This window comes from Humulus lupulus (genome assembly GCF_963169125.1).
Source record: "Humulus lupulus chromosome 8 unlocalized genomic scaffold, drHumLupu1.1 SUPER_8_unloc_44, whole genome shotgun sequence".
NCBI classification, from domain to species: domain Eukaryota; kingdom Viridiplantae; phylum Streptophyta; class Magnoliopsida; order Rosales; family Cannabaceae; genus Humulus; species Humulus lupulus.
In genome coordinates this window covers 24,445-50,027 of record NW_026908597.1, presented here as the reverse complement: position 1 = coordinate 50,027, position 25,583 = coordinate 24,445, and the positions used below count along the sequence as shown (strand labels likewise).

The window sequence follows — 25,583 nt, the reverse complement described above, 5'->3', positions numbered from 1 at the left end:
CCAATACTATCTCTTTATTAATTGCACGCATCCAATTCTCGTGTCGCTATCTTCGAAGTCTACATTTTGGCTTATCCTTGACATGTGTTGACTTTTCAAGTTCAGGAGAATTCTCAATGATTTGAAGTCTATGGTTTCGCTTGTGCTTCAAAGGTTCAAGAGACTCATTCTCTCTTTGTTTTTCGATCCTTTAAAGCTTTCTATTCCTTTCATTAGCCATGAGTGTCAACCTATTTAATAACAATACAACATAATTAGTCATGAATAGTACAATTTAATGAAAAATATAAAAACATCATATACCACTTGAGGAATCAAATATCACTGAAGAAATGAAAATAAGATAAATAACCAATAGAATAAATTGAAATGTAATCTCGAAAAAGTTCTATCATAATTGAAATATAATCTTGAAATTGTTCTACATAATTGAAATACAAACTCAAAATAGTTCTACATATTACTCAAACTAATATGCACTCACAATCCTTTCTTCTGACTCTAGCCCACAAACAAAGACACTAAAAACAGAGCAAGTAAAACAAAGACAATACTATCAGCTAGCAAATTGAACTCTCTAAGGATATATTAAAAATCACAATTCTGAAAACAAGAAATAACATAGTAAACATGAAGTGAAACTTAGTAGTACACGTTTATAGAAACAGAACTAGGGAAATTGAGTTCGTTTGTCGGGTCAAAAACTGCAAGTAAAGTTTAATTTTAACCAATACCCTCTAACTCTATCATCCTCAATTTCTAGACTGTAAAAATAAATGATCTGGTATGAGTTATCCTTGGGAGATGCATTCTCTTCTAGGTATCTTATCACTGTTTTTTAAGTGCCACTATTAAGAAATCAGAGAGAATGGAGATTGAAAAGAAATAAAAACAAAAGACACACAAGAGTATTTATGTTCAATCCAAATGCTCAAGAAAAAGTGTAAACAATAAGACAATGACATATAAAAGAAATTTTACATTCTAATGCAAGCAAAATAAGGTATTTTAGAAGAAGCTTTAGGCTTTGAAAATAAAAGAACAACACTTCCAATATTTCAACTTGATGCACTGAAAGAGATAGCATTAATACCCATTCTTCGTAGTTATGCAACAAAAATTCCTCTGTATCCTTCTTTCTCAAGAATTTTTGCTATGTTGATGTCTCCTGTCTTCACAATTTTTCCATCCTCCTATTGTCCAAAAAAGCAAATAATTACATTGCAAGGGAGTGCTTAATTTCATTAACTTGTCCATCACTATGATGACTTTGTAAGATTAACGACAACAACAACATTGGCAGAACATCATATTCCCAATGACAATATTTTTATTTCTTTTAACTTTAATTTGATCACTAACAAGTACTTATCTTCATATAGTTATGTCCTTAAGAACTTTTAATTTACATCCAAAAGTCATAAAATCATCTTAAATTTACATGTCAAGATACCATCAGAGTCTAGCCTGTTCAATATACTTAAAAAGCCATACATGGATTTCTTAAGTTTGTTTTCTCCCAAACAAGAAGCATCTGAGAAATGGTGGCTACAATCAAATCTCGTAACCTTTACTCAAATAGAAATTAAAAGTAGAAAGAGGAAGCAAAATGGACAGACTACTTTGAATGAGGAATAAAAGATTCTTGTGAAAGTAACTGTCAAAAAAATGGACTACAATACAGCTTTTAATATAGTTTGAATGAAAAAGAGACACAAATTGCAATACAAAGAGTCATCACCACTTCATATACAACACGTCAAAAGTTCACCTCCAGCCTATGCTATGCAGTCCTTGACACTTGAAAAGAGATTCCTTGATTTTGAAAAGTTAAGAATTTTTACGTTTTTTTTATTTCACAATACAAACAGATCCTCAAACGTTTGGAATATAGAAGTTGGTTGGGTTCATAAGGAACTTTTGAATGACTCAAATGGTAGAATTCATTGAAAGGATAATATGGTAATTTCAGAGTTTTGCTGGGCAGCATTGCCCTCATTTAGCATCTAAATAAGCTTTGAGTAGCACAATTTTCACACACTAACATCACACACACACTTATGTGGCAACAAGGGTCTGTGCACATATCATTAATCATATGCAGAAAAGGTAAAATTGAAGGTGCTTGAATGAAAATAAAAAAAACATGTAAAAGCTTGAATTTGACTGTAACGACCCGACTTTTCTTAACTAGACCCACCGAACACGACTATGACTGTCCGGGGTCAACTGGACCCTTACGGTTAACTTTGGTAAAAATCGGACGTTAAAAACTAAATAAACTTTAGAGTAAACTTTAGAAAATTTTACATTGGAGTACTTTGAAATAAAATAGTATTTGGATGGGATCCCATAGTTTTAAAAACAAAATGTAGTTTAAACGTAACTTAAGAAATAGTCTGTGGCCATAGGGCCTTCTTTAAGTAGAACTAGTAAACATGAAATTGATAAAACTCTTACTAGACTTAGCGAAAAACTTAAGAGAACCCTGACAACCCTGCAGGTCGGTTGTTTCACAGTATGCATACGTCAGACAGAATCCCCTCCAGCTTATTGCACTGCTCCTTAATCTTTGCCCTTACCTACACACACAGAGTAACTGATGAGCTATAACGCTCAGTAAGGAAGCTAGCTACAACTCATGATTCTACTATTCTAAACAAACTTTTCATAACAGAAATGCATATCTAGAACTGCAAACTGAGCAACACGTCTAGCATAATCACATAAGTCAAAGTGCTGCGTAACATACTGAAAACATATAACTGAGCCATCGTGTTATCTGTGGGGTTTTAATCCCAGTGTGGCCTCCACGACCCAGAGCAACCTCACCTCCCGTACCAAAGGGGTACACTCCGCTAAAACACAATGACTCTACTGACTTGGCGGATAACCCCACTGTACGGCTGCATGGGGAATCCGCCCTCACAAGGCACTGAGCCATTGAGTTATCTGTGGGGTCATGATCCCCGGGTGGCCTCCGCGGCTCAGAGAATACTCACATCCCGTGCCAAAAGGGTAATGTCCGCTAAAACTCGATGACTTTACGGACTGGATGGCGAACCCCACTACACGGCTGCATGGGATCCACCCTCACAAGGTTTCCCTTGACAGTCATAAACATTGCACATACATTCATGATAACTTTACTACACTAAGCACATTCAAACTCGATAGATGGGTACTATCATGCGCATCCAGCCATATAATCACACACATATATAGCATCTAGAATTTAACCAGCAATCTACAAACATGCAAACAATTCACTCGAATCACAACAAGCTAAGTTACTCTTGGTGTATACTTCCTTATCTCTTGTCCTCCGCTTTCGCGAATTATATCTTTGTGAGTATTTCCGATCGCGTTTAGACCCTATAATCATATTGGGACAATATGTCTTAGTTTATGCTTTACTAAGATTTTAAATATAAATAAGAGAATTTTAAAATAAAAAACTAAAATTCCCGACCTTGGCCCAAACCCGAGCCCTTGGGGTAAAATGACCATAATACCCTTCTCAAAAATCCCGAACTCAACATAGAAAATTATTATTTCCAATAATAATTTTACCCTAGACCACGTCCGAAATTTCAAGTCAAAACTCCAATTATTTCTTAAAATTCCATTTTCCGATGCTCGAGTCCAATTCACGAGCCCCGAGCCCACCTCTTGACCTTAAGACTTAAAATTGGCAATATTGTACTTCCTTAAATATTTTCTAAGTCCTTAAAAATATTTCATAAGTTCTAAGTCATCAAATTCAAACTTTGAAACTAATTCCCGAACCTATAACTTTTCATGAAGCTTAAATAATAATTCCCGAGTCTAGTTCGTAAATTATTAATCTTAAATATTACTTAGATAAATGTTCTAAACCTCGATCGTCAAATATCAGTTTGTAAACATTGGGGTTCCTAATCCCGAGCTTCACGACAAAATTCCAAAGTTTTGGGACCAAATACCACTTTTTGTCCCCTTTGGTTACAAATTGGTAACCATTAATTACCAAAAAAACAACAAAGCATGCATGCATGCTCACGTGCACAAGCCTTCATCAATGGCTTCCTTGTGCACGGCCAAGAATGGCAAACACTCTTCATGTTTCGAGCCATAGGTGCCTCCCACAACGTTCACTGCATCGTCCCGGCACCACCATGATCCTCACCTCCGACCACCACCACCACCACCACCGGCGGTGGTTGATGAAACAAATGGTCAAACATGGCTTCCAAGCTTCGGCCGTGACTCCCAAATTCGTTATTGTTGGAACCCAACCTCAAGGCAACTCCTAATATACCTCTAGAACTCTTAGGGGTGTGGAAAAAATACCCAACCCGTGGCCCTAACACCCTATCCGCCTGCCACCACCATTAACGCCGATGGTGCCACCAAACCATCGGCCATGGCTTCAACCACCACCTTGCCACCCAAAAACTTAATATCTACCATATTAGACCCTTCCCAATACTTTAAGGATGTCCTCTAGTCCTAAAACACTGATTAAAACAAAGTAAAACAACTCAGAAACTTGAACCAACTTTTACAAAACGAAATCGAAATTGGTACCGTAAAAACTTCGAAGGAAAACTACAGGCTTGTACCTCTTTCTGTGGCCGGTTCCTGGTGATTTCTTCTGCCCTTTCCTATAGTCCTCAACACTATGAACACATACAAACCGTTCGTCATGAGTTTCACGCAAGGAATTAAGAGAAAACCGAAGCCAAAGATGGCACTTACACTAGTTCGAATTCCGACCGAAATTTCTGAAACTTGGATCAAATTCTCTCCTCTTCCTTTGCTTCCTTCTACAATCAGCACAAGGGTTCTAAGGATGCGTCTAAGGACTGTAACCCAAAGGAAAAACCAAAGAAAACTCACCTTCGATTCCTCCTTCTTGGATCCGAAGTGAACGTACACCAACCACAACACTGTAAGTGTTCCTTCTTCTTAATATCTCAAACTGACTTTGTTTTCTCTAATAATTCTAATATTGACTGAAGCAAATGAAGGAAAAAAAAAAAAGAATGGCACCAGTTCCCTCCCTTGTAACCTCCAAACTGCCAAGACCATTTTTAAAAATGGTTTCCCTCCACTCAACGGGTTGGCCAAGACACGTAGAAGCACAATCATATATGTGCTGAAATGTTACATGCATTTTATCCAAAATAATGCATTAAACTATGGCATAAAATAATTAAAGTTCAACTATGGTTTAAGCACTAAATAATGCAACTTTAGTATAAAATTATGTCTATGATTTTATGTGAGCCCTTTCAACATAAAATCATAATTTTAATCCCATAAAATTCCTCTTGCATTATTCATAGACTTTTAGTGAATAAATCACAAAATCATAGTCTAAAATAATTCTAAGATTTTACGTGGATTCCAAACATATAAAATCATATACTTAAACTCTTTGAGCAAGATATCCATCTTAGATTTATTTCACATCGAAGTCCTCACACTATGGTCTTAAGCGATCAACTCACATTTCTTTAATTAAAATAATATTCACCAAATATTATTTTAATTATTATCCATACTCTTAAAAAAAAAATTAATTCACAGAATAATGTTTACATAAAACACAATAAATAATAAAAAAAATTTAGGTTATTACATTGACATTGTTTCTCATCCAATGCTTGAGGACTAAAATGCCAATGTGAGTGAAATTTTGATTCAGACAGAACAACCAACTCTTATTCCTACTTCAAAGTCATAAGGGAAAAGAAAGTTTGTGTACCATCCTGAGTCATGAGTGGATAATCAGCAGCACTTAATGTGATAAACCAGTCCCAATCTGCATTAATCTTGAGAAACAACGCTGCAGCGTGAAGTGCGGCTGCCAGAGCTGACGATCCAATCTCGTTGAGTGCATAACTCTTTCCAATAACATCAACATTGGCAAAGGCTTGAAACACTTTTTCTGATTGAACAGAAAGTGCTAAACTCTCTCTTTCATTGTCTGAAGAACCAAAATCAAGCTCTAGCAGGTACCGATTTCTTGGATGATATATTGCCTTTAAAACTGTCGCCATTAGTTCCATAGATCCAATAAGCAAGAACATGAGGATGCCCTTTCTCTTTTGATGGGATTCTGGTTATTGGAACTTGAAACTCATTGCCTTTTCTAGAAAATCTGCTCTGGCCTAACCTCAAAATTGCTCCCAACAGCACTAAACTAAATGCAAATGCCAGAATCCATAGACAATAACTTGAGATGAGTGAATGAACATGCAGTTTTCTCATTGCTAAAAAGACTAGAATTCTTCTTGTAATCACAGCAAGCTCAAAAAACTTAAGCCAATATCAATGGGTGACACAAATGAACAGAACAAAGTTGTTGGAGAAGATATGAGTGGCTATTAAAGCAAAGACAATGCATGTTGGAACCTCAAAAAGAGCTCAGAAGTCCTACTATTTCATCAACTATATATGCATATAATATCATCATCATCATCATCATCATAAGGTTTATTCATTAAATGAATTGAAAATGGTACAAATGAAAATGGTATATATATATATATTTTATATATAGCTGCACCTGAAGATTGTTCTAGTGGTTAAATGTTTTGAAGCAAGCATGGCAAGAAAAGTGAGTGAAGCCAACAAGTATTTGTTCTGGAGTTGGACTTGTGGTTGAGATGGGCATGGTGATGGTTTCTTGCGTGACCTACTCTTGTGGCCAAATTCATGGCAATTCTTACACTTTTTAGTGCTAGAAACACCCATTCTGTTTGGCTGCTTCTCTGACATAGGTGGCAAAGGCCTCTCCTCTCCTGCAACCCTTCTTCTACAATGCTTTTTAGGTCTCCCTGGTGGTTTTCTTACAACAGGTGGTAATAACTCCTCATCATGAAATTGAGGCCACATTGATTCATCAGGGAAAAGATGAATGACATGCTCAAATGTCTTCCTCCACATTTCAGTAGTGAAGTATGGAGAGCAATAATTGACTATGTCAGCCCTGGTGGTGGTTATACAAGCAGCTGCTTGAATACATGGTATTCCTCTTACATGCCCTTGGCCACAAATGCAAAATAATTCATTCAGTCGAATAGTACACCTTTTTTTTGTCATAATCCACCTGAAATTCTTCTTTTCCAACCCTTGTTACTAATGCAAAACGTTCTCTTTTATGGAGTTCTTGCACCTTCACATGGACTTTTGGAGTGAGCTTGTGCTCCCATCTGTCTACTGTTGCATTCCTTGCATCCATCATGGTTGTTTGTTGTATTCTTATACCCTCTAGCAACTCAATTGGGGCCTTGTATCGATGGTCTTCTATCCAATCATTAAATGACTCGACAAAGTTATTGGTGAGATGTTCTACCTTCACATTTGGATCAAACTTGCTCATTGTCCAATGCTTAAAGTCAATATTGCTCAGCCAGACATGTGCCTCAAGGTTGAATTCCTTAATCCGCTCCATTATTCGCTTGAAATTCTCAAAATTGGCTGTCTCAGCTGCTGCCCAAAAGAGACCTTGAAGGTGTGATGTGCCAAACTTTTTTACCTTGTTATTTTCCAAATGAAAACAACAAAAACGATGCCCTGTATTTGGGATGTCTGTGATAGCCTCAATTAAAACTTAAAAATATTTCCAATTAATTGTAAGATTAAGCATCTACTAAAAGCATTTACAGTAGAAAAAAATATATATACACAAAAGAATTTGAAAGAGAACACTAACCTTTTGTCTGTCACTCATGATACACCATGGTTGGCCTTTATTAGTATCTCCAATTTCGTTTCTCAACAAGTCCAAAAACCATTTCCAACTAGAGTTGTTCTCGGCTTCTACAATTGCATAAGCAATTGGATAGAAGTGAAGATTGGCATCAAGCCCCACTGTAGACAATAAGATGCCCTTGTATGGCCCTTTTAGATGACAACCATCTAAGCCAAAAAATGGTCTACATGCTGCTAAGAAACCTGTTTTCACACCTGAGTAGCAAATGAAAATTCTGTTGAACTGAGACTTCATTATTGGGGCTGCCAAATTATCATCCTCCAAATTCTCATCATCTAGATTTTGCTCAACTGGAACTAGATTTCTCTGTATAATAGCAGTACTCCCAGGGTTAGTTTTGTGAATCATAGCAGCATAATGCCTCAAATTGCCATATGAGTGAGCATAATCATAGCCCCCATCTTCTCTAGCTTTTTGTCTAGCTTTCCAAAGTTGTCTGTTTGTAGCTTCAATTCCAAAATGGTCTTTCAACTCTAGCCTTATCCTTTGCAAACTCATGTCAGGAGTTTTAGTTAAGGTACTAGAAAGCTTTTTGGCAATCCACCTTGATGTGGCTATCCTATTCTTGACAACACATTGACATTTGTGCTCTGGATTGTAGGTCTTGATTATAAATTGTCATCCATCTGGTGATAAGGAAGCATGGATTCTCCATGTGCAACCTTCAAATCTACAAACTGAAGTGATTCTATGTGAAGTATGTTTCACTTTACGGAGCTCGAATCCTTCTTGAATGGCAAAGTCTTTCAATACTGCCCCAAAGGCCTTGTGATCTTTGAATCTTTGCCACTGTCGAAGTAGTATTTTTCCATTCTCATATATGTCCTCATTCTCTGGTCTTGGAAATTTACTATTAGGATCCACCAAATTTTCATTCCTTGACAATCCCTCGTAATTCATGTGCTCAGCCTCATCACTGTCATAGTACTCTCCAAACCATGTCTCAATGTCAGATTTGTCACAATTTATCTCTAAGTCAAAACTGTCCTCATCATCAGATGAAGTCTTATTCCTTTCTTTCTCCACTCCAAGTCACTGTCATCTGTTGGACTTGACAGAGATTCCTCATTCGCTTCACCTATGCTCATCTCATTTGGCATGCTAGATGCCCTTCGAGTTGCATATTTGAGCCTCCTAGGGGCAGCACTTGATGATGCACCTAAGGTGAAATTTCCATATGGTGGAACCCCTGATGTGTCAATGCCTCCAAGGTCATATTGCATGAAATCATCATCTATTGTGTCAATTTATGCCAATTGATATTCATATGTATCAAATTCTGGGGCAACAAGGGGCATTGGTTCATTTTCATTAACTTCTGGTACAACTGGGTCTGATGTTGAATTTCAGGTGGTGTTGGTTCATTTTCAAGTGCTTCTGGTGGTGGTGTTGGATCTACTGTTGTAGAAGCAGAAGCAACTGAATGCACTATCATGTCCCTGGTTCAAAGCACAAATAAACACAATCACAAAGAAAAAATCAAATAAAAAACATCAACTTTCTCTATAAATAGAGACATTTGAAGCTACACTTCGGAAACCCAAATGTAAAGAAAAGATCAAATTTAAAAAAACAAAAAAAAAACTTTTTTCATATACTGAGACAATGAAAGCTATATATCAAATTCCCAAACAAACCAAATCATTAAATTATATTAAACAAAAGATATGGAGTACAGTGAAGATCCCAAATAGTTTTGTTTGATAAAGTGTTAAATTATGATATATATTCTATTTTAAAATACATAACATATTGAACTTATTAACATGCAATATTACGTGTATGACAATAATTTTTGTAATACTTTGGATACTATATATCTACTATATATGTTTAGATTAGCACCAATAAGATGGAAGAGTTTATTATTCTTCTCCATCTCCATAGTATTATTATATAATACAGTAAACTATAAATGTATCCCTTGTTGGATTAAACGAACCAAATCATTAAACTATATTAAACAAAAACTCTTGGCCTATTAACAACTGAAAATTATGTAAGCATTATCATGCCTTGACAGTTGAACAATGATGAACTTATATCAGTACATTCCTCTTTCAATTTGCTTATTCCCTAAACCATTCAAGTAATATACATGCATATATGATATATACAACATTTACAAATATATTTATATATATATTCCCTAAACCCCTTAAACAATATATGCATACATATATCCCATATACACATACACATATTCAACATTTTTTTTACCCATATCAGAAATAATTACTATTAGGATCCACCATTCAAAGTCATGATTCCACTAACAAAATAAATACCCAGAAATCATAAAAAAGTATTAGAAAACAACCAATATGATACAGATAAGGGGAAAAAAATGAAAACACCAACTAACCTCTTGAAGACGACTACTGTTATGACAGAGTGGTGGCAATGGGTTTGGTGTCCGGTGGCCTTCTTCGCAAACCCAGGTGGGTTTCTCCGTTTGTCTTCTCTATTAGAGGTCATCACTAACTTGCCTTGTAGGAGACGAAAATGCTTGGTTTAAATATATATTATATCAAGTATTACTTTTAATATGTGTTTCTCTTTTTTATTTTAGAAAATAATATTACAACTTTTGAAAATAAAAAAAATATTTGATTAATTAAAATGGAGGGTAATTCGGGTATTAATGAAATTTTTTTGACTAAAATTGGGTGAAAGGTACTTCTTTTTTTATTTCTGATTTTACAAATACATGGTACTTGTTAGGAATTTTTTGTATTAGAAGATACCAAAGTTAGATTTTAATGAAACACAGAGTACTAAATAAGTATATTCTCATTAAAGAAAACAAGTTTAAAAATATTTATATTTATTTTAATTACAAGATGGTATTTATTCACCAATATAATACTAAATATAAATATGTTGGTATACACTGATTAATATTTAGCACATTATTATTTAATTAAATCCTTTTGAAAGCGATATTAAAAATTATTAGTGAAAGTAACTTAAATTCTTATAAATATATCAATGCCTTATACACTTTTGACATATATGAAACCAAATTAATACTGACAATGAGGAGTGATTAAATTAGGTATTGAGTAAAATATGTGAATCCGTCAGGAATTCACTATACGTGTATGTTTCTCTAACATTTGGCATGATGACGTGGTATGTAAAAAAAGTATTAGAGCGAAAACGCTGCCATGTGAATGCAGGAAATGTGCTAGCAGTATTGTTCGTCACACGACACGATAAAGAGGCACATAAATAGCATGCGGAACTCAAGTGTTTTAAAAAATGCTCTGCCACTAAAAGTTTTAAAAAGCAGAAGTGTTTAAATAAACTCTGCTTTGCAATGCATTTTTTCTACTTTTTCCAATAAGTTTAATGTAAGGCTCCACCGAAAGCTAGACTGGTCAATTTAGGCGACTTTCAAAGTAATCAAATAAATTAATATATTATATTTGCTATGTGGCAAAGTTCTGTAGAAATAAAGAGAGCGTTTGGGATTGTTTTTTGTTTCCAACATTATAATTTAAAAATTATAGAATAGAAAATAGTTTTTTGTAGAACACACCTACTGTTTTCTAGTTAAATAGCCAAACAAGCTCTAGTCTCTATGCATTTCCCATGCTTTTATCATTGCATCAATATATTTTATCTCATGTGTATATAATATATATATCACATGTGAACCCATTAATTTGTATCCGTGTCAAAGAATTAATGAACTGTATTTTATCATGCAGTTGCCAATGACAAGAGAGGACTAAATGCTTTTTTATCCCTATAAATAGCAGAGCACAAGTCTCAATACTTGGCTCATCTCAAAGTGTGAAACATATAAAACCACTACATATATCATTTAGTCATATGATGATGGGATCATTAATACTTCGCTTCAGTTTCACTGGTTTTCTCTTTCTGACTTTGTTATGGTTCTCTTTCTCGCAGCCAGTTTGCCATGATGATGAAAGGTCTTCGTTGTTGCAGTTCAAGGAAAGTTTTATTATCAACATGTCTGTTTCTAGTTTTTCTTCTCTTTCTTATTCGAAGGTTGCCTTCTGGACAAACAAAGAAGACACAAGAAATTGTTGCATGTGGCATGGGGTTGAGTGTGATGAGATCACAGGCCATGTCATCCGCCTTGATCTCAGCAGCAGCTACCTCTACGGCTCTATTGACTCAACTAGTAGCCTCTTCAATCTGACTCATCTTCAGAGTCTTGATCTTGCAGACAACCACTTCAAGTATTCTCAAATACCCAGTGCTATCAAGCGGCTTTCTATGCTCACTAATCTCAACCTATCATACTCTGCCTTCTCCGGTCAAATTCCATCAGAAGTTTCAGAACTATCCAAATTATCCAATCTTGATTTGTCGTATAACATCGATCTAGTTTCTGGAGAAAATATATTGGAACTCAAAAAGCCCAACAATTTGGAGACCCTTGTTTCAAACTTGACAAGCCTTGAGAAACTTCATCTCAGTGGTGTTGACATATCATCGGCAGTGCCTAAATCATTGGAAAATTTGTCTTCCTTGATATCACTGCTCTTGGAGAATTGCAAATTGACAGGTGAATTCCCAATCAATATTTTTCAACTTCCAAATTTACAAAGTCTAGATGTGATGTTCAACAAAGATCTCACCGGAAGATTTCCTGTGGTGCTTGACCAAAAGAGCTCTCTCAACTCATTTCTATTTGGAGGCACTGGCTTCTCTGAGGATCTACTGTCATCAATTGAAAAACTTGCTTCTTTGACTGAGTTGGATGGTAGAAGTTGCAACTTTTCAGGAGTGATTCCAGCCTCCATAGGTAAGCTGAAACAACTCACTTCTCTCGACCTTTCTAATTATTACTTTGTGGGACAAATCCCTCGTTCCATTGGAAACCTAACTCAGCTCACTTCTCTCGACCTTTCTTATAATAACCTTGTGGGACAAATCCCTCCTTCCATTGGAAACCTAACTCAGCTCACTTCTCTCGACCTGTCCTCAAATCAATTTAGTGGTCCAATTCCTTTGTCATTCTCAAAACTCATAAATTTAGAAACCCTTTGGTTGGATGATAATAATTTAAGCGGAACTATGAATTTTGACATGCTTAATGGCCTAAAAAACCTCACTACCCTTATTCTATCCCAAAATAATCTTTCACTACTTGTTAGCCCTCATGAGATAAATTAAACATTTCCGCAATTCACACGTCTAGAATTGTCCAAATGCGATTTAAGAAATTTTCCTGAATTTCTTAGACATCAAAAACAAATTGAGTCTTTGGATATTGGAGATAACCATATTGCTAGTCGAATACCAGATTGGATGTGGAACATGAGCATGGAAAGCTTGCAGACCATAACCCTTTCTAATAACTCCTTGATAGGAGAACTTTCACCTACAATATGTAGTCGTACTTCTCTAAAAGTCCTTGACTTGTCCCATAACAGGTTAGGTGGTAAGCTTCCCCAATGTTTCGGTAACTTTAGTAAGTCATTGTCAATACTAAAGCTTAAAAACAACTCTTTTTCAGGCAACATTCCCCAATTTTCAAATGGAAACCAACTGAAAATGATTGATTTTGGTTATAATCTATTTGAAGGGAAACTATCAAAATCACTTACAAATTGTAAGATGCTTGGTTACCTCAATGTTGAAAGAAACAATCTCAACGATGTTTTCCCTTATTGGTTGGGGAGACTTCGAGAGTTGAGAATTCTTATATTGCAAGCTAATGAATTCCATGGAGTTATAAGGGATCCCAAAACAAACCATCGTCAATTTGCAAAGTTACGTATAATTGATATATCATTCAACTCCTTCAATGGAAGACTGCCAATTGAATACATACAGAGTTGGAAGGCCATGGCAAGTACAAGCGCTGAAGACTTTGAATATATGATGGCAATACCTTTTGAACACAAAGAAAATAGTAGCGGTCATATTTTTCGTATAGGTTACTTTTTCGAAATTACAATAGCAGTCAAAGGCAGGCATAGATACTATCATCATATCCAAAATATTATTGCAGTTATAAATCTCTCCAACAATAAATTTGTTGGAGAAATTCCTGAAGCCATTGGAAACTTGAAGGGGCTCTATTCTCTTGACCTATCCAACAACCATCTCAAAGGTGGAATTCCATCATCACTGAGTAATCTAAGAGCTCTTGAATCCTTAGACATTTCTCCAAATGCTCTTTCAGGGAAGATCCCTATTGAGTTAGACCAACTTTCTTTCCTTCAATACTTCAATGTTTCACACAACCAACTCTCAGGATCTATACCACAATATCATCTCTGTACCTTTGAGGCCAGTTCCTACGAGGGAAATGTGGGATTATGTGGTATGCCACTACAAAACTCTTGTGGGTACTCCAGTCCACCAGAACACTCATTTCCATCATCAGAAGAAGAGTCGAGCTATATTTTTCAATTTGGCTGGAAAGTTGTTGCGATAGAATATGGATGTGGATTCTTAATTGGATCATTTGTTGGGAAAATTGTGATTGCAAGAAAACCTAATTGGTTAGTGATGACCTTTGGGATAAGGAGCTGATGAAACAAGAAAGGAACTCAAGGATGCGATTGCATTGAGGGTTGATTCTCAACTCCATTGATACTCAAATTTTGTAGTAGTTGTTTCTGGATAATGGTTTCGAATAATCATGTCACCTTTCTTGTTTGTTTGTATCAAAGTTTTTGTTCAATGAATAATATATCGCAAGTAGATTTTCTAAAAAGATAGTATTGGACAAATGTTATAATTTACGAGGCTTCTCGGCGAATTTGATATATATTATGTTCTTTCACTTTAAAGTTTAAATTAATCACTATTCTCTGTTGATGTGATTTTATGTTTGAATTTAGCGCATAAGAGTTTTGTTAATATAATATGGCAAGTAGCTAAATCCCTAACTATCTATAGTTCAATTTCACCATAGAGATTGAATTTTTAGTCATTGATACATTGCTCACAAAAGGCCTAATTGCTCTGCTCTGCATTTCATTGTTTCATATGTGTTAGATTGATTATTAATGATTGTCGGATTCTTGTTCGGGAGCACGAGGTAGCAATTTCATTTTCCTTATTGGATTTTGATTGATATCCTTAAATGTAATTGAATTTAGTTCCCTTGTTTGAATAGTATAATTTCGATAAAATGTGAGCATGAGAAAGTTAGATTAAATAATAGGATTGGAAGTAGGTGTTTTTTTTTTTGGGAGTTCTTTGTTTAAGTTATATTCTGAAAATTGTTCTATTTACAGTGCAAGAAAACTGTTTGATAAAATATCTCAAAGATATATTGACTTGGAGATAAAGTAATAGTTGAGGAAGCAACAAGATGAAGCAAAGAAAATATAATATAGGATATGTAGCTGACACGGCTTTGTTAATATACAGAGTGATTACTGCTAATTTTAATTTAAGAAGTGGTTTTCAGCTTAGAGGTAAAGTGTGGTGAGTCTGTATTTTTTGTTTTACTGATATTACTATACCTTTCTAGATCTAATTAATATTACAGAGAGAAGAGAGTTATGTATATAACGTATGAAAATATATATGACATATTTTTAGTTTAGCTTTAGCATGGATGACAGAATCACTATATTTAATAATAGTAAATTCTTACTGCTTGGTGAGTAATTTGGTGAGTAATTTTTCATCTTCTTTTTATTTATGGGGGAAGAAATGATTTTATTTCTCATGTTCACATAATAGAAATTTGATTCTGAAGACTTGCCTTTTATCTGAACTTCACTCACAACTTTTCTAAAGATTCCTGGACCCAGAAATGAATCTATGAATTACCCAGAATCACTGGATGCTTTAAATAAAAGTAATAAAGTAATATATAATATTACTCTACTTTGTCTGACATAATTTTTGGATTCTCTTAGATTTATTACTCTACTTTGTTTTATTTTGTTGAACCTTTGATCGTTTTCATTATCTAAATCAAGTCTCTAGTTATGATTATGTTTGATGGCTTTTATTCTTTGTTTCAATGCTCTATTTGACTAGACGTTTTGGATTCTTAAATGCAAACTGCAATTAAATTATTCTGAAAAGATGCATTTATCCAAATCAAGTCTCTAGTTATTTTACAATTGTTGTCCTCTTTCTATGTCTCTAGTACCTACCAAGCTATGAAAAAAGGCTCAAAATTAATGAGTTTGGACTAGCACTACAAAAAACAAGGCCTATACCGAGAACAAATGTCCTCGGTATAAGCTCGAATGTCCTCGGTATAACCTATACCGAGACAATGTCGTCGGTATAAAGTTATCGGTACAGCCGCGTCGGTAAAACAAAAATTATACCGACGACATTAAAAATGTTCTCGGTATTAGTTTTACCGAGGATAATGTCCTTGGTAGAAAGTGGAAAATGTCCTCGGTAGAACAAACCCCAATTTCTCATCGTACTGGTATTTACCGACATCTTGGTGGTATATACCGAGGACAATGTCCTCGGTATAGACTTGTCCCCAATTTTTTTTTATATTTGTTATTCCCTTATTTATTTATTTATTTTGAATTAAATATAAGAAAATAGAATAAAATTAAAACACTTATATTAAAGATATAAATAAAAACATAAGAGTGTATTCGTTGAATTAAAATAAAGACTTGTCTTAAACATGATAATGTAATAGTCAATTGTAATAAAATTCATACATAAGTCCTACTGAGTCGGTGCTCCAACATCAGGATCATCGGGTGGTGGTGGTGGGGCAGATTGAGATCCCGGGGTGATACAATGAGTCCGGACATGCTCCTCTAACTGTCGAAGACGCTCTCTCATCTCAAACAACTCTTCATCTCTAGTTTGTGAAGGACGAAAATCAAATGGAGTTTGGTCCCTTATGTTAAGGATACGTCCATATCCTTTCTGGTGGCCCCGTCGTTTTCCGAAGACATTTTGTACCAAAGATATGTCTTCATCTTCAGGCGCACTCGAAACTGGTGTGGAACTCTCAGTATCAGTTGCCTGTGTCTGCTGTGTGTCGCGGTATGCACGCAATTCCTCCTGTGATACAATGTATAATGTAATTAAAATTTTGAAACAATTAAAAATTTGAAAAATGTTTAAAAAAACTTAACGTACCCAAGTATTTTTTGCTGTCTCTGTCACCCACCCTGTGCCTGATTTATGGTGAGTATCCATCCAGCTATCCGGGATGGACTCAAGTTGCCCAGTCTCTAAATTGCGCTGTCACGTACATATATTTTTATAAAATTAATAATTAAACGTAAATAAGAAAAATAAACTAAAAAATAATTAATTAACTAACCTTTTTATAGCGTAAGGCTGGGATTGACTGAGAACCTCCATAGCTAAGCTCTTTCAGTTTCTTTCTATTTTCCTTGTTGACCACAGAACGTTTCTGCAAAAAGTTATCGTTAGTAATATATTTAATTAAGATAGTTAAGTTTAGCAAGAAATTAATACTGTAATTTCTGGGCGACGGAAAAAATCAATTGCTTTTTGCCACTGCGTATCCGTGCAACAACCATAATGATTTTGTGGCCCATTAATCGTTAAGTGCTCTTTAATATCGTACTTCCAGTCAGAATACTTTTTAGCACACGAAGTATCAATGCCTCTCAAGATCCCAGGCATATGCCCTTCTCCATATCTAGTACGCCCAATATCAAACAAATCATCCTAATTTACAAACATTTATTAGTAAATATCATATATAACATAAAATGAGAATTAACATAAAAATACATAAACTACTTACTTCCAAATGTGCAAGTATTCTTTCTTTCGAGGCATTTGGTACTTTTGACCATTGAGGACAGTCCGGATCTGTGTACTGTCGAACAAGTAATCCGAGCTCTCTTGAGAAATTTGAGCTGTACTCTCCGATCTCTTTATATGTTCTCCCCCGCACATCCCACTCGAGAGGGAGAGGACGCCCCAACTGTTCCCTCTTTTCCCGCGTGTTCAATCCCTTATGGCGTCCACGTTTACTTGGAGGCGCTATTGTATGCAAATTCAATATTTTAAAATTAATATGGATTAATTGTTAAATTTTAAGGAGTATATCAATGTGTAAAATATTACCTCGTTCACAATCAGCTGGGATATCTGCCGGTCCACGTGGAGGATCGCATCCTCCACCATCACCCCCGTGAGATTGAGCAATAACATCAGTCATATCTGTCAAATTAATCGATATTAAAATTACATTTATCAGTTAAAAATGACAATATAAAATTATTTATTGTTAAAAATAATTACTTCAACATATTATAAAATTACCACTTAATTATCACTATAATAATCTTCACTATCATCATCGGTTTCTATGTGTTCATCTTCCTCTTCATCATCTTCATATTCAACCTCCTCCTCCTCCTCCTCCACTTCCTCTTCCTCCTCCTCCTCTTCTTCTTCCATTTCCTCCTCCCTCTCTTCCTCAATTGCACTATTTATTAAATTAGAAATTTTATTGAGTACTTCTACTAATATTCACAATATCTCTAAATTTTACAATTCTAAAAAAATATTAAATATGTTTACTAATATGTTTAATACACATAAAATTCACCAAAACAACATAGAATTTATTTTTAAAAAATACTAATCAATCATATAACAATTTTCCAAATCCTAATATCATTTTTACTAATACATATTTTGAAAACCTAAAAATAAATACATTCTATCTAATATAATAATTTCATATTTTTATTAAAATTAATATTATATTATTTATATAAAAAAACATAAATTATTCAAAAATTGAAAAAAAAATTAAAAAAATTAAAAAAAACTTACCAATGCCTTCAATATCTTGCTAGCAATCTCTTTAGTCCAACAAAAACCGAATACCCAACCTTCAAACAAAAATTACAAAATATCATTATACAATTTCATAAATATATATATATATATAAAATGAATAAATCGTTAGAATTACTTTAAGATTTATTACTTATTTAAATAAAATTTCAGAATTAATGTTTATTTTTATTAAAATTTGGTTGCATAATGTTATTGTTAATTTGATTTAATCATGATTAAAAATATATTATACAACTTATCAATTCACTATTTCTTAAATTATAAATTTTATTGAGTATTTTTAATTCTAAAAAAAATTGGGCAGCATAACGGCTGTATTTTCATATATCCCAAAATTTAAAAACCTGCAAATAATACATAAAAAAATATTCAGTCGCAGAACATACACAAAGCAATACAAATACATTGTAAATGACTATATAATTTATAATTATTACTCTAAATTTTATTAATTATTCAATTTTCTATTTAAAATATCATAATTCTACTAAAAATTAACAACAAAAACAAAGCATCAATATTCATCAACACTAAGAATAAAAAAATTAACAACAACAACAAAATTCAAATTAAATAAACAAAACTCACTCTAATAATCAAAATTTATTAACCAAATCTAATAATCTAAAACTAAAATTATTTAACTCAATCTAAAAAACAAACAATCAAATATTAAATTTTCATATAAACATATATTTATAACTAAAAGTCAAATTATATACCTAAAAAATAGATTATTAAATTAATAAATTTTCATACTAATAAATTAATTATTTATCATAGGATTAAACTAACTAAATCTTAAAACTATATATGTATTTTACAAAAATACTACACAATATATTATTTCCTCTAAATTGGATATCACTAAATTTTTAACTAATTTTCATCACAAATTATTATTTTTACCTATTTTAATTACATAATCAGAAATTATATATATAATATAACAAATAACAATATATTAACAATATTAAACAAATTATAAATAAAACCCTAAATATATTTATGCAAAAAATATAAATAAAACCAAAAAATTACAAAGAAAATGTGAAATACCTCTAAAACCGCTGGTATAAAATGCAAAACCTGAAAAAAAAAAAATACCACGAAAAACTCATTATAAAAAATCAAAACTGAAAAAAAATTTAACAATTTATACAAAAAAAAAAACTGAAATATTTGTAAATAATTACCTCAATAAGCCTTATAGCCACTTAAATCGCCTTTGGAAGGAAAACTTTGACCAAAAACAAAGTTTGTGGGGGCCGAAATCCAGGAAAACAAAAATGGGGGGCGGAGAAAACGGGGTTTGGTGTTTTTCCGTTTCAGAGAAATGAGCTCTCTGTTTGGGGAAGATGAAGATTATAAAGACCCTATACCGAGAACATGTTCTCGGTATAGGGTCCTCGGTACACAAACTAAAATGAAATAACCGCGTAAAAAAGGCGGGAGTCTGAATTAACTATACCGACTACACGTTCTCGGTAAAGACCTCGGTAAAGATCCTATACCGAGAATATGTTCTCGGTATAGGGTCATCGGTACACAAACTAGAAAAAAAAACCGCGTAAAGGAGGCGGGTGTGGAAAAGATCTATTCCGAGAACTTGTACTCGGTACGATGTTCTCAGTATAGGACGTTTTTTTTGTAGTGTAGTACTGTCAATCCAATATTTCTATAGAGGATTTTGATTTTGTTAGTTGACAACTAATAGGGCTAAGATTTTATCAAGCAAATCAGACATATATAGCTAGTTCCAGATATTACATTGTCAGTATAAACACATTCGCTTATGTTTAATTAAGCTATCTATGACTTAGAAACTAGATTACATTATATGTGTCTTTCATGTTTTGATAAATATTAGTAAATCGTTTGTATAGTTTACCTTGTTAGACTTTTGTTATTAAAATTGTATTCCCTACATTGCATACATTCTATAGAGTTTTTTTCCAAACTTTAATGGTAATGCTAACTCTATTCTTTTATGATGAAATTATGTAAAAGTGCATGTATGCTGAAGTTATATATAACTAGGTGGTCAAAATATGAAATGCCATTATAGCACAAATAAAATAAAAAAATTAAGTGGAATATTACTTTTCTCATTAAGTAACTTCTGAATTTTGTTTGATTATATGTAATAGATAAAGAAGATTTTTGGATAATGCCAAACACGGCAGTGGTCTTCTTGAATCACCATATATGCGAAAGTCACCTTGAAGGAAAAATAAGTTCCTCTTGGATTATTATTCTTTTAAAGAGACGCATTTATGAAATCCATCTTATACTCATTTTCCTTATGCTTATTGGTTAAGAAGATAACATGTGAGTTTTGTTTTCTTATTGCATTTTTTTAGGGATAACTAGTATTGAAGATAGTGTTGAAAGTATTACTGCTTGGCTCGCCGATAAAGTTATAATGAGGTAAAGATTGATCTTACCTGTAATAGTGAGTTGTATCATATTGTTTCTAGAATTGTTATGTGAAAATTTGCAGGTTTCAAAATTAAAGATTTATTGAGAAATAAATGTTATGTTGCCGATATGTTTTTAGAAAAATAACAACCAACTGATATGCGTATTGCTTATGATAATATAACACGAGTTTTATTTTCTTATTGCATTTTTTTCTCTATGTTATTTAGGTGATGAAGATAGCGACACGAGAATTGGATGCTTGCAATTAATAAGGAGATAATATTGGACAAATGTTACAATTTTCCTTTTATTAGACTCATTAGACATATTATTTCTAAGCATAAACTTTTATTATGGTATTTTGCATTTGAAATTTTTTCATTTGGGACACATGTATTGTATATTTAAACAATTTTACAAAATATAGGGTCCAAAAATAAATTTTTTAAAACAGAAGGTCCAAACAGATAATCAGAAAAAATACAAGGTCTAAAAATGTATAAACTCTATATTTTAATATAAATTTAAATGTTATAAAATATCATTATACTAATAATATATAATATATAATGCATAATCTTAATTTTTATTGAAAAGTTATCATACTATATATACTTTAAAAAAAATTATAAACAATATTTTGGTTTAATTTTTTATTTAAACATAATATTTTTTTTATATATAATATTGTTTATTTGAAATTTATATGACAATAATACAAATTTAATAAATATAATTGAAAAATTCTATAAATAAAACTAACAAAATAATCTAAATACTCTGCAGCAAGAAAATCGGAACGACAAAATGCTTAAAGAAAATCATATATTAATCTATAGGATGTACACTGCAAATGAAAAATCAGGTTAATTTTGGTTACGTTATATGAGGGGCAAAAGAGAGATTAGGCATTTCTTAAAAAACAAAAAAGTTTAGGGGCTGATTGGTTAAGAATTTGAATCCTATTTTATGATTTCAAAAACTATAAAATTGTGTGTCCATGATAATAGGTGATTGGTAACTAGTTTTTGAAAACAAAATCCAAATCTATATTCAGATTTTATGTTGTAAGATTGAAAACAATAAAATGACGTTTTCTTTATTTTGTGAAAGTTATTCTCAAAAATTCTAAAAGTAAATTATTTCTACTATTCCATTTTGCTCTTCTCCCTCCATTATTTGAGAAAAACAATTTCTCTTTTGACAACAGTAGCTCGCCATGTTCATATATATATATACATATATATATATATATGTGTATATATATTTGCCTTTGTTACTATTATGGGGTTTAGTTAGTTGGAAAAAAAATTATAGGAAAGTGGTAGAAACTCATATATATTTGTATAAAGATAACTTTAATTTAGAAAAAAAAAATTTAATAACAATGCAGTATTGTTATGAATTTAATCAATGTACTATTATTAAATCTATTGATAAATAAAAATTTAATATTATACAACTTGTGTATATAAAATTAAAATAATATTCAGATTCAGCTGAACCAATCACGTATTCAGTTTCTGTTATATTTTTAAATTTAATACCAATCACATATTCAATTTTTTAAAACTCAAAAACAGTTTACAGATATTGAACTAATCACATTTTCAGAAACATGTTTTTAGTCACTAAATTCAGATTTTCATTTCAGAATCTCACTTTTCAAAAATACAGTTTTCCAATCGCGAACCAATCAGACCCTTAGGGATAATATATCAAGATTTTGTTTTTATAATAATTATATATATTATTTTTTTGTTTTTATTTAAAAAAAAAAGTCAAATACGCCAATACATAGCATTACTTTTTTGGCAATATTTATTTATCCATTTTTTTTTGTTTTCAATAATTCAATAACTTTAATTAAATTTTTTTATATGGTATTGTGTTGTAAATATTTTAAAAATATTCCAAATAATATTCAGTATCGAAAATAAAATTTAAATAATTTATTGTGCATATATCTATTTTTGACTATTTATTAAATATTATTTTTTGGCATCATAAATTATTCAGAATCATCTATGTTCATAAAATATCCTAAATAACTATAATATATACTATCATATACATGTATAATAAAATTACGATTATAACTATCCACGTGACAAAAAAAAAAATTGGGTTGCAATACATTAATAGTTACCAATATATATATATATATAACATACTATAACATAAATGAAAATAACAAAATGTAGAGTTATAAAATATAGTTTTAACTATTAATCTCTATAGTTATAGGATGCATGCATGCATATATAAGCTATAACTGCTATAACAAGTCAATTGAAATATTCAAAATTTAGACACCATCAAAATATAATCAAACATACTAAAACAGTAATTAATATAGACTTTCATTAAAACAAAAATTCATACTTAGCATTGTTGCACAGTAAAAAAAAATCGAACGGAAAGATTTGTGGTTTAATAAGAAAGTCACAAAGAAACTTTCGAAAAGGAAGTTGGCTCAACAAAATCAAGATTGTCTTTGTTTTGTTTTGTTTGACTTACTTTGTCTTCGTTTTGTTTTTCTCAGAGAATTTTCTTTGATCGAAACAGTTGACATGACATGTTTTCTTAGTCGTACAATAGGGAGTGAAAATAGTGTAACAGATGATAGTCGTGAAGCCATTAATAGGAAATTCTGGAAATATAGCGATATGTAACCACTCCCATATGCATCATAATGTATTGATAAGAAGATATATTGAAAAGTCTTATATATTGAGTTTCTTATTTTCATATAGAATATATTGTGGCAATCCTATAATTAAGTCTTGTACCAACGAATACGGCTAGACCATTCATGTCAACAGATGCCACCTCGAAGATTAGAGGGGTGTGTGTGTGGTCAGTAAGTTTTTGAGCATGACGTTTATATATATGAAGAAAAAGATTCATATTGAAAAGTCTAAAACATTTATTCTGTTGTGAAATTCTATTTTTAATAATTACCAAGTATTTAATTAGATCTACTTAATATATTTGCGGAATTTAATGGAGAATAAATTATTTGTACAGAAAATGATTCTGTGATCACAACTCGATAAGTTGTCACAATAGAGTATTAATGATCTGGAAACGAAATGATAAAAAATCAATTTTAATGTCAAGTTTAGAAATTCATTAGGATAACCTCCATGTCAAAGAATTGATGAATTGTCTTTTATCATGCAGTTGCCTATGACGAGAGGACTAAATGCTTTTTTCCTATAAATAGCAGAGCACAAGTCTCAATACTTGGCTTATCTCAATGTGTGAAACATATAAAACCACTACATATATTATATTAGTCATATGATGATGGGATCATTAACACTTCGCTTCAGTTTCACTGGTTTTCTCTTTCTGACCTTATTATGTTTCTCTTTCTCGCAGCCAGTTTGCCACGATGATGAAAGGTCTTCGTTGTTGCAGTTCAAGGAGAGTTTTATTATCAACATGTCTGCTTCTTATTTTTCTTCTCTTTCTTATTCGAAGGTTGCCTTCTGGACAAACAAAGAAGACACAAGAAATTGTTGCATGTGGCATGGGGTTGAGTGTGATGAGATCACAGGCCATGTCATCGGCCTTGATCTCAGCAGCAGCTACCTCTACGGCTCTATTGACTCAACTAGTAGCCTCTTCAATCTGACTCATCTTCAGAGACTTGATCTTGCAGACAACGATTTCAAGTATTCTCAAATACCCAGTGCTATCAAGCGACTTTCTATGCTCACTAATCTCAACCTATCATTCTCTGCCTTCTCCGGTCAAATTCCATCAGAAGTTTCAGAACTATCCAAATTATCCAATCTTGATTTGTCGTATAACAGTGGTCAAGTTTCTGGAGAAAATCTATTGGAGACCCTTGTTTCAAACTTGACAAGCCTTGAGAAACTTCATCTCAGTGGTGTTGACATATCATCGGCAGTGCCTAAATCATTGGAAAATTCGTCTTCCTTGATATCACTGCTCCTGGAGGATTGCAAATTGACGGGTGAATTCCCAATCAATATTTTTCAACTTCCAAATTTACAAAGTCTAAATGTGAAGTTCAACAAAAATCTCACTGGAAGATTTCCTGTGGTGCTTGACCAAAAGAGTTCTCTCAAGTCATTTCTATTTGGAGTCACTGGCTTCTCTGGGGATCTACCGTCATCGATTGAAAAACTTGCTTCTTTGACTGAGTTGGATGGTACAAGTTGCAACTTTTCAGGAGTGATTCCAGCCTCCATAGGTAAGCTGAAACAACTCACTTCTCTCGACCTTTCTAATAATTACTTTGTGGGACAAATCCCTCCTTCCATTGGAAACCTAACTCAGTTCACTTCTCTCGACCTGTCCTACAATCAATTTAGTGGTCCAATTCCTTTGTCATTCTCAAAACTCATAAATTTAGAAACCCTTACGTTGGATGATAATAATTTAAGCGTGACAAGAATCATGAGACTCCATCTAAAAACCAATTGGTGATTAGTGGAGTTACACATGTTCTTATTAATAGTTCAATATTCTTACACATATTCCATGTGGGACACCATAGTCTAATATCCCCCCTCAAGATGGTGGCGATTTTTCGCTCACCAATCTTGAATCACCTGATCACAAGTGGCCC

General features: G+C 32.8%; 5 protein-coding genes and 1 pseudogene across 5 annotated transcripts; 3 read left to right on the top strand and 3 right to left on the bottom strand.

Moving 5' to 3' along the window:
• Positions 1-1,091: 1,091 nt before the first annotated feature.
• LOC133809270 (beta-glucuronosyltransferase GlcAT14C-like) lies at positions 1,092-6,499 on the bottom strand (annotated as a pseudogene).
• Positions 6,500-7,057: 558 nt separating this feature from the next.
• LOC133809265 (uncharacterized) lies at positions 7,058-8,263 on the bottom strand. The gene is made up of 2 exons (XM_062245932.1): positions 7,706-8,263; positions 7,058-7,528 (listed from the first exon to the last, which is right to left on the bottom strand). Exons 1-2 carry the CDS (start codon positions 8,261-8,263, stop codon positions 7,058-7,060), a joined length of 1,029 nt encoding a protein of 342 aa, XP_062101916.1.
• Positions 8,264-11,604: 3,341 nt separating this feature from the next.
• On the top strand, positions 11,605-12,922 carry LOC133809264 (receptor-like protein 7). The gene has a single exon (XM_062245931.1). The coding sequence runs from the start codon at positions 11,606-11,608 to the stop codon at positions 12,920-12,922; it is 1,317 nt and encodes a 438-aa protein (XP_062101915.1). The 5' UTR covers position 11,605.
• A 144-nt stretch (positions 12,923-13,066) lies between these two features.
• Positions 13,067-14,290, top strand: LOC133809263 (receptor-like protein 33). Its single transcript, XM_062245930.1, has one exon. It carries the CDS (start codon positions 13,067-13,069, stop codon positions 14,288-14,290), a length of 1,224 nt encoding a protein of 407 aa, XP_062101914.1.
• Positions 14,291-16,527: 2,237 nt separating this feature from the next.
• On the bottom strand, positions 16,528-18,112 carry LOC133809269 (uncharacterized). Its single transcript, XM_062245934.1, has 4 exons — positions 17,810-18,112; positions 17,484-17,725; positions 17,031-17,404; positions 16,528-16,765 (listed from the first exon to the last, which is right to left on the bottom strand). The coding sequence occupies exons 1-3, from the start codon at positions 17,901-17,903 to the stop codon at positions 17,171-17,173; spliced, it is 570 nt and encodes a 189-aa protein (XP_062101918.1). The 5' UTR covers positions 17,904-18,112; the 3' UTR covers positions 16,528-16,765; positions 17,031-17,170.
• Positions 18,113-24,289: 6,177 nt separating this feature from the next.
• LOC133809262 (receptor-like protein 7) lies at positions 24,290-25,441 on the top strand. Its single transcript, XM_062245927.1, has one exon. It carries the CDS (start codon positions 24,290-24,292, stop codon positions 25,439-25,441), a length of 1,152 nt encoding a protein of 383 aa, XP_062101911.1.
• Positions 25,442-25,583: the final 142 nt, after the last annotated feature.